This window comes from Penaeus japonicus, unplaced genomic scaffold (assembly GCF_977035675.1).
Source record: "Penaeus japonicus unplaced genomic scaffold, GWHDUDI00000001_assembly GWHDUDI00000027, whole genome shotgun sequence".
NCBI classification, from domain to species: domain Eukaryota; kingdom Metazoa; phylum Arthropoda; class Malacostraca; order Decapoda; family Penaeidae; genus Penaeus; species Penaeus japonicus.
Window position 1 is genome coordinate 17004006 of NW_028234429.1, and position 10000 is coordinate 17014005.

At 38.6% G+C, this 10000-nt stretch overlaps 1 protein-coding gene across 20 annotated transcripts in view; it reads left to right on the top strand.

The window, feature by feature from the left end:
* Positions 1–10000, top strand: part of dop (microtubule-associated serine/threonine (MAST) protein kinase dop) — a 235439-nt gene that overhangs the window by 216770 nt on the left and 8669 nt on the right. For 5 of the 20 annotated variants that reach the window (XM_086552673.1, XM_086552679.1, XM_086552686.1 and 2 more), the window contains 16 exons: positions 1–76; positions 371–597; positions 3682–3757; positions 3986–4213; positions 4817–5048; positions 5303–5607; positions 5939–6162; positions 6317–6529; positions 6709–7061; positions 7205–7365; positions 7546–7712; positions 7902–8069; positions 8323–8513; positions 8763–8977; positions 9203–9382; positions 9781–9933. The exon at positions 1–76 is cut by the window's left edge and continues 70 nt beyond it. In XM_086552673.1, the coding sequence (XP_086408799.1) occupies positions 1–76; positions 371–597; positions 3682–3757; positions 3986–4213; positions 4817–5048; positions 5303–5607; positions 5939–6162; positions 6317–6529; positions 6709–7061; positions 7205–7365; positions 7546–7712; positions 7902–8069; positions 8323–8513; positions 8763–8977; positions 9203–9382; positions 9781–9933 (3169 nt within the window). Of the gene's footprint in view, positions 77–370; positions 598–3681; positions 3758–3985; positions 4214–4816; positions 5049–5302; positions 5608–5938; positions 6163–6316; positions 6530–6708; positions 7062–7204; positions 7366–7545; positions 7713–7901; positions 8070–8322; positions 8514–8762; positions 8978–9202; positions 9384–9780; positions 9934–10000 lie in introns of all 20 variants that reach the window. The other 15 variants (XM_086552676.1, XM_086552681.1, XM_086552688.1 and 12 more) reach the window with 6 other exon arrangements.

The following is a 10000-nucleotide window of genomic DNA, read 5'->3' on the forward strand; positions in this document are numbered from 1 at the left end:
AGACGGACGCAGGTGGTCTGTCGCTTCCCTTCCTTCTTCAGGATATGGCACAACTCCTGGATCGTCTAATGTATCTGTGGGTATCTGGATCTAAAGCTTTTGTATTGCTTTTGTTGTTTATATTGGTATATAGAGTATGTGTATATGGAGCGTGAGAGATGAAATTTTTTTTTCAGTCATAATAGATTAAAATTGTTTCAAAGTTTGGAAAGTGTAGTTTAGTATGATTTACGAAGTTGATAGTCAATGTCCTTTTTCTTAGGATTAAAAGTTAATGATTCTTTAGTTTGAGAAATCCTAGAAGACGCACACATGCACACACACACACGCATGGAACAAGCAGCACTCTAACGGAAATCTTGTCTTGCAGTCCCAGTGCTCCAGCCAAGAGCGTCTCCACCAGATTGGAGGAGGAGGAGCAGGCGGAGCAGGCAGCGGTGCCGTAGGACCGGGGAACCTCTCCAACACCAGCTCTCCAGCTGTAGAGGAAGTCAGACACTCCCACATCCGCCACTTCTCCTCAGGGGAAAGCAACCCGTCAATCGACGATGACGGAAGGCGCTCCCCGATGAACAGACCTCGCTCCCGATCCCTTAGGTAAGGGGTTCTGTTGAGTGTGTGATTGCATTGCATTGCATTTATTGATTTGTCTTGTTTTTTTTCTTCATTATCCTTCCTTTTCTTTTTTTTTTCTCTCTCTCTCTATTTTTTCATGTTACCTTCATAATCTCTTTACTAGATACAAGTTTGAGAACTTTCCTTTCTTTTATGTTTGGATGATAGTTCTTAGATGAAAAAAGAGAATTATGGAACTAATGTAGCCAAAGGAATAGTGCTCTTTGACAGTCGATTATTATTTTAGGCAACACTGTGACTAAGCATTTCAAGTTAATTGATGAATTTAAGGTCAGGGGAAAAAAAATTGTCTTAATTTTTCACATCACATGTATGACAACCTGGGCTCTTTTTTTTTTTTTTTTTTTTTTTCCAAAAGATGTTGCATTTATCACCTTTTTCTATAATTTCTTGAATTTAGATTTTCCTATTCCCGCAACATGCCAAGTGTTACCCACAAAACAAAATATTTCGCTGTAATGCCATCAATTAATTTAAAGATCAAGACCCTTATAGGAGGATTTAGAATCTGTAGACCTTAGTACCTGTGGACAGGTCACAATGTCTAGCTGTCTGTGGGTGTTCGGAGAGTCCTGTTAATCCCAGTTCTGAACTCCACAAAACAGAGAACTGTAGACCTCCCTTTGTGATTGACATGTGCTGTCAGATGCTTGACTTGTCATTTTTTGTTTTGTTTTTTTGCTAATTGTGAGATTTGCACTGTTAACAGAGTAACTAATCTGAGATTACAAAAAAAAAAAAAAGGAAAAAAATATATATGTATGGATCTCTTTTTGTTAAAAGTCGCTCTCCCAAAATTGATGTATTTATTATTATCATTGTGATTATTATAATTGTTTTAGTGATGAATATACCTTTTTCCCCCAATTTATAGTTGATATATCCAGATTTACCATCCAGCCTGCAACCCAAGAAATTGTTTGATAAGCCTCTCTCTCACTCTCTTTTTCTTTATCTCACTTTCCCAAATCACAAATTTTTTAACGTTCAATGTGGGTCGCATTAACAGAAAAGCAGGTAATGGAAACTTTTTCAAAATATAGGTGATGTCAATAGTCTTCTCTTTCATTTATTCTTCTTGGCATCTCCAAACCATTTGCTGATTATCACATGTGAAAAATACAAATTCTTATTCAGGTTACATGGAGAAAAATTTAGTTGATAGAAAAAAAAAAAAAGTGCATAGCTTTTTTTCAAAATCTGACGTGATGATTCGCTTCAACTGATTTTGATTGCAAATATTTGTATATGTAAACATCAAAGTCTATTCTCAAAAAACAAATTGTGATTTAGATGTCTTCATTTTTTGTGTGTATTTTTTAGTTTTTTTTTTTTTTAATGAGTTTTCTGTGCCACAGCATATGGAAAGCTCCTATTCCAGATGAGCAAAATATATGCAAATATAAAAATGCATCAATATGCTTAACAAGCTGATGATATTTGCTGCTTTTAGTAGCACAAGAACACATTTATTATTATAAGTTTTTGTCAACGAGTAATTTTGTTCTTCGTTTTTTTGTTTTTCTTCACTTTGTGCGGCTCTAGTCTGGCCTGGCTGTGCATCTCCACACTTGAGTAAGATATCAGACTCACATCCTCTCTCTCACCTTACTCCTTAGCCAATATTCTGCAATCCCAACAAGTGGCTTGTGGTTTCTTTTGCCTTTTGATTTTTTTTATACTTTTTTCACTTTTTTTTAAATATTTAATGGGAAGCACCAAACCTTGCTTTACTGCTGCTGAATTGGCTGTATCACTGTCAGTATATATGTATGTATATATATATACCAGTATACAAACACACACACACGCACGCACGAGTTCCGATGCCAAAATTAGACACTTTTTTTTTGCTGTTGCACATCACTAAAGACATGAGTCCCAGAAGAGGAATGTGTTATGTGTATCTTTTAAAGTTGTATGTGCTTATAGTTGTTAAAGCTAAGGATGTAGGTAATCTAGCAATTAGCATGATATATTTGTTCATTTTTGTAGTGTTATGTGTGTGTGTTTGTGTGTGTCTATACACAAATACATATATACATAATCATACATTTTAAAGATATATGGGGTAACACCTCTTTGAATCTTCAGCTGAATGACATAAAAGATATCTATGGAACCTTTGTTATATGTCATTGTGCGGGAATAAGGTGTTTACTTACGTGCCTGAAAGTAGATGACATGTATATGTACGTGTGCATGTGTTCAAAAAAGATAATTGCCAAAAAATTGAAAAGTTATGTAATGTCATTGAATCTGGTATTAAGGAATGATTATTGATTATGTAAATTGTACTGAGATGGACAGAATAATCATGAAATAAGGATCAAAGGAGAAGAAAGTGTGTTGAATGCATGTTTTTTTTAAGTTTTAGTATGAAGAGTTTCTTTTGGGGGGTGTTGGATTGTATTGAAGTAGATGTGTCATACTTAGGTAGAGAGAGGAAAATAACTTCAAGGTGTGTGTGTGTGTGTGTGTGTGTGTGTGTGTGTGTGTGTGTGTGTGTGTGTGTGAGGGTGTGCGCATGCGTGCCGTCTGGTGAGCGCGTGTGCGCACGTGTGCGTTTGTCTGGATGTGGATGTGTATTCTGAAAATAAGACCTCAGGGTACTTAAATCTTGTATTTGTTTTTAATGAGTATTATAAATTGTATAGTTTTTTAGACTGTGCATAACTTACACATATGCTACATAAATGAAGGTGATTGTAAAATAAATTATCTAAATAGTAGGTATTTAGGCTATAATTTTGGTAATTATGATAATTTCTCTGTCATCTTCCATCTTTATTTACTCTCTAAAGAATGCCGTGCACAGTGTTTTCTTTTGTTTATTGCATTTCAACACACCGTTGTAAATAATGTGGTTTGATGTATTTGAACTTTTGGGAGTTTTTAAATTTTTTGAAAAAATATACTGAGAATATGAGAAACTTTAATGATTGTTAAATACAAAGGAAAGACAGATATTGATGTTCTGTTATTATTTTACTTATGTTTTTGACTCTATATTCCCATTATTAATATCTTGTCATCTCCATGCAGTAGTCCAATTCGATCGCCAGTGATTGACAACGAGATTATCATGATGAACACTCTGTACAAAGAACGGTTTCCCAAGGTGAGTGATGTTCACGACTTTCATTTGTATTGACCGTGAATTCTCTTAGATATTAGATATTGTTCCTCAATATTTTATTTTAAAGATTATAATGTTACTTTCAGTGAATTTTCTACTTTTACTATTGAACTGTTGATAACAGTAACAACAGTATTGGGTTTTCATGAAGGAAAGCTTGGTGTTGGTAATAGATATGGCTGTAATGTGGAAATATTGCTATTCTTTCAGGCCACGCAACAGATGGAGGAGAGACTGAACACCTTCATCGAGGATAACAAGAACCTGGAAGAACAGGGAAGCTCAGACATTGCCCAAGATGCTGTTGCAATTGCACGCTTTGTCCACCACCAGGTCTTGGAAATGGCGAAGGACTGCCTGGAGAAGTCGCAGCAGAAGCTCATCACGAGCCGTTACTTCTACGAGCTCTCGGAGAACCTAGAGAAGCTCCTGTGTGAGGTAAGTGTTTGGGGTATAGCTCTTCTCTTTACTTGGTTTGCGATTTGGTTGGATGAACATAGTGGAACCCGTAGGTGAATAGGGCATAAAAGAAATTTAATAAATAGTTTGTGAATAACCACAGATATTGTATCATCAAGATGTGTGCTAGTATAGTTGTAGAGAAAAATTGCTTGAAATTTGCATACCTTTCTAAGTTGTAATTAGTTTTACAAGACCACATAAGAATATAAAATGTCATTTGGCTTCACTAATTTAACTAATGGGAAGCAAGCCACAACTTGCACCAGTTGCCTTATGCTTATCAGAGAAAATGACACATTTATTTGTTATTGTTTTTTTCCTTTTTTCTTTTCTTTTTTTTTGTGATTATGGCACACCATGGGATGAGATTAGAAAGGATGATTTCAGATCCAGTGACTTAAATGTTTTTCATCCAGAAATGTGCTCTACTTCTTAGGTCTAAAGTACCTCACACATCAGTAATTTCAGTCATACATCAGTTCCCACTTCTCGAATAACCATACTGGATGTTATATTATTATACTGATTATTATACACCCTCTGACGGGAATTCCCCACCCCCCAATCCTCTCCCAACAGACAAGAGACAAGTCCCCAGACGCTGCGGCTCACTTGACCTCCCTGATCAAGAAGCTCCTCCTGATTGTGTCAAGGCCAGCCCGTCTCTTGGAATGTCTTGAATTTGACCCCGAGGAGTTCTACCACTTGCTTGAGCAGGCAGAGGGGCAGGCCAGGACCAGCCAGGGCATCAAGACGGACATTCCTCAGTACATTATCACGAAGCTTGGCCTTAACCGAGACCCCTTAGCTGGTAAGTCAAGTTTAGGTTCTTTAGATATGTTTACTGTTTGGAGTGTGGTTTCAGTTCAGGAAATTACTGTCATAGAAAGCCTTAGTTTTGTATGTTCTTTTTAATACAGTTTCTTTTTGACAAATCCAAAAATACGCATCTCTACATTATAATTTTAAAAAAGTGTTAGTAGTAATATTGTCACATTATTATTTAATCTTCCTTGAATCATCAAGGAATCGTTGGCAAAATATCAATCGTAATAACTTCCACAGAACTAAGCGATGATTTAGCCGGGGATGGAGATGCCGAGGACAGTGCCGGTAGTGGCACGAGCACCTCGGGAGTGAGCGGGGGAGCCCAGCCTAAGGCTTCCAGCTCAGAGTACTCCCCAGAACAGTCTTCCACGCACTCGACTACTCCGCCTTCCAAAAGCACCCCGAAAGAAGAGGACTACGAGAATATAAAGCTCATCTCGAATGGGGCTTACGGAGCAGTGTATTTAGTGCGACACAAGTTGAGCAAGGAGCGGTTTGCTATGAAGAAAATCAGCAAGCACAACCTCATGCTGAGGAATCAAGTGAGGATTGTTTTTTTGGTTGCTCTTTTCTTTCTTTTTCTCTGTCTCTTTGTTCTGTGGATGTCCTGTTTTGTTGTCCATGTTTACACACACTTTTAAGAGATTTTTATGCAAGTCAAAATATTCAATTTGTTCTCTCTCTCATTCTTATCTTTGGTTTCATGTCTAGATTGATACAAAGTAGTTGTTTTTTTATGATAATAATTTTACTTTTTGTTATACTAGAGTTTGCCAATACTGCTTTCCAGAAAAGTATTAGTTGTTTCAACTCCTCTAACATTTAATGAGGAATAGTACCCATAACTTACCTTGAATATGTTTCTTCTCTCAGGTGGAACAGGTCTTCAATGAACGTGATATTATGAGCTTCACCGACAACCCCTTTGTGGTGTCAATGATTTGTAGTTTTGAGACCAAGCGGCACCTCTGTCTTGTGATGGAGTACGTCGAAGGTGGAGACTGCGCCACTCTGCTGAAGGCTATGGGGCCCTTCCCACCAGACATGGCACGCTTCTATTTTGCTGAGACGGTGCTGGCTGTTGAATACTTGCATAGGTTTGTTTTTCGGGTTTTTATTTATGAGGAATTAAACAGGATGCATTAGGTGCATTTGCTTTCATTGTATCTTCAGGTTTCTCTTAGCCATGCTTCACAAGGTGTAACACTATATTTATTAATTTTGTTCATTTATTTTTTTTTTCCATTTCAGCTATGGCATTGTACATAGGGATCTTAAACCTGACAACCTGTTGATCACTGCTTTGGGACACATCAAGCTGACTGACTTTGGCCTGAGCAAGATGGGATTAATGTCACTGGCCACCAATTTGTATGAAGGGTACATTGACAAGGAGACTCGTCAGTTCTCTGACAAGCAGGTGTTTGGAACACCTGAGTATATTGCTCCAGAAGTAATTTTGAGGTATGTGGAAAGGGAATTATTAGACTTTCAGCTTCATAATGTGATTTTCTGTGAATATTCCTGGTTCATTTTTGTAAATATCTTGCTGGAAGGTCTTTGAAGACTTGTACAGTATACCTATATCATTATTTATTGTTTTCTTTCTTTACTTACTTAAAACAACCTTGAACACCTTACAGACAAGGATATGGCAAGCCTGTTGACTGGTGGGCCATGGGAGTGATTCTATACGAGTTCCTTATTGGATGTGTGCCCTTCTTTGGTGAAACACCGGAGGAACTCTTCGCTCACACAGTCAATGATGACATAGAGTGGCCGAGTGAGGATGACTGGCCTGTGGCAGAAGATGCCAAGGATCTGATCACAGCCTTGCTTCATCATTCACCACTGGATCGGCTAGGGACAGTGGCAGGTGCCGTGGAAGTCAAGGAACATCCTTTCTTCATCACCATTGACTGGGACTCGCTTCTGAGAATGAAGGCCGAGTTCGTGCCACAGCTTGACCATGAAGAAGATACTAGCTATTTTGACAGTGAGTTGATATTTTGTGAAGGGACTTTTAGGGGAACTGGCTATGACCTGGAGTAAAAAAAATATCAAAGGATGATAGAGAAAAGAATAAGATGTTTTCTTTGTAATCTTGTTGTCTTCATCAGTGTCTTCCTATTCCAACAGCCCGCCTTGACCGCTACAACCATGAATTGGAGGAAGACAGTGAAGAGGGAGGAGAACCAGAGGGAGGAACTTTCCCTTCCTTCTCCTCATACTCACCCAGATACCACAAAATTACTTCTTCACACTCAGCAGACACAGGGCAGCTGGACACCAGTTTCCAGGTACATAAACATTTGCTTTCTTGTATTTTTTTTTCTCTTTCTTTCTTTTCCAAATTAGAATATTTGTAATCATGTACAGCCATATTAGAAAAGAGATTATTGATAGTAGAATGTGTTCTATCAATTGAAAGAAGAGTATTTTTGTATTTCCACGTACAAACATTTTATTTATATTCCCAGGGGGAGACTTCAGGTGAAGGAGGAGCCGAAGGTGATGCAGGACAGAGCAGTGTTTCTCGAGGTGATTCGGGTCACAGTGATCAATCGGAGTCATCACGCTCAACGTTGGAATCGTCAACCAACACTCCCGACACAGAAAATCACGACTTACCTGCTACTCCTGACGTGTATGTTGACTTTGCGATCCTGGCTTTTGTTATGTTACAATCTGTACGACTGTAATGTTACTGTGTTTTGTAACTGGATTTGTATTTTTGTCAATCTATCAAAATTAGATTGGTAAAGGTAGTTTCCTTTGAAAAGTTTACTCCTACCACATTTGACTAACATTACACCCATTTTCTCACAACCCCAAGGATCAAGAGCAAGCTGGAGGGTGGCCCCGTCTGCCAGAGTACACCAGAATCTTCACAGACAGAAAGCGAGGACGTCTCGCCACAAGTCCAGAGGAGGAGGAGGTTGCACTCCCACAGTCGTGATTCCCTCCCGCGCTTCTCCATATCCGGGGAGGAGGAGTGGCTTAGGTAGGACGTGGGTTTTTGTGCACATATGGTTATTGACAAAGTTTTTTTTTCTGTTTTTTCTTTGGATAGTTATGTTTATTTGTGCTGATGAGTTTTACAATATTAATTGATAATCTTATATTCAAAATATTTTAATGTAGGTTAGAAACCAAGATTAATTTGATTAAAAAAAAAAAAACAAAAAAAAAACAGGAAAATAGAAATAGTATCACCCATCCGACTATTAAGATATCAGGTAAAACAGACGGTTTAGTTTGCTCTTCCCCAGCATGGAGGGAGGGAGCCTACGTGAGCTCTCACCAGTTGACGAGAAACCTGGAGCATCGGAGAGACTGCCGATGCCAAGGGTCAACATCCCTCCATCGTCGCCTGCCTTCAAACATAGGTCGCGACCTGTTATCAAGAGTGCTTCTGCAACTGGATTATCCCTGATGATTCCTTCCGGTTAGTGATCCTCTGTCCAATACAGTGATTGATGTATGTGGTGAAAAGGGAGTGAGTTCATTGACTTCACTTATGATAATCATGAATACAAGACTGTCAGACATCTCCAAGCTGTCATTTACTCTGGTAATACTATTTTTTCCTGTGAATATAGAAAGAATTAAATTTGATTAGAAATGTATAAACAATATTCTTTGAACGTCATATCTTTCAGAGTAATTATTAACCACTTTTAATGTTTTCTCTCAGAAGATTGTATGCCTCAGCCAGTTCAGTCGCCAGGGGGATCAAGCACTGCCTCTTCCCGTGACGCCTCACCCTCAAGAGAAATCTCTCCGCTTGTCAACTCTCTCAAACCTCCAACAATCATCCGCCGAGGCCCTCAGGGCTTCGGTTTCACTATCCGAGCCATTAGGGTTTACTTTGGGGATTCAGACTATTACACTGTGCACCATCTCGTCATGGTGAGTTGGCCTCACATTGTTTGTTTTCTTCTTTTTTACATGTTGATGGAAGGCTTTTCTTTAAATTCTTGATTGATTTTATTTCTAAATACAATTAGCAGGAATAGAGGTGTCATTTAGTATAATCTGTTAGTCAGAGTGATGCAAAATGATGTTATATCATGCTGCAATAAATAAATGTGATGCAAAAGAATAATTTACTAACACTGAGATCCTAATTTGCAGGATGTTGACCAACGTAGCCCGGCATTTGAAGCTGGCCTGCGTCCAGGTGACCTCATTACCCACATCAACAGTGAGCCAATCCAGGGGATGTTCCACACTCAAGTGGTGACGCTCCTGATGAGTTCATCAGATCATGTCTCGTTAAGGTCCATGCCACTTGATCAGACGTCAATCAGAACTGGTTAGTAAATAGAGGGCGGTAGTGCCTTTGATCTGACAACTTCTTTTTTTTATTCATTTATTTAGTATTTAGTGTCTTAGTTTGTTTTTTCTTTCTTTTCTTTATCTCTGTTCTTTCCCTTCTTTTCTTTATCTCTGTTCTTTCCCATATTTTGCCTCTTTTACTCCCAATTTGCTCTGTCTGTAATTCTCTTCTCTTTATTTTTTTTATGCTTCTCCTCCTTTCCTCCTCTTCCCTTTTGTATATAATATTTTCCATACTAAGAGGCCTCTTCCCTTATTTCTAAGAATAAACCAATGACCATATCAATAAATGAAAAAAAAGAAAAGAACAAGAATCAATGACAGCAGTAATCCTTAAGTGTTGATGCAGTTGTTGAGATTACCTTTGAACTGTGGTAGGTGGAAGGAAGAGACACCCCGGAGCGTCGAAGCTGGCCAAGCGCTTGCCAGCCAGACACAGGAGGCCCAAGAAAGACTCCGAGAAGAGACGGAAGACCTCGCTCCTAAGGAAAGTCTCCAACAAACGCGTCTCTGCTGAAATTCAACAGGTGAGGGATCTATGAAGGCACTTGTACCAAAGATACGGGGAGAGTTAGTCGGGTTTTGTTTTAATTG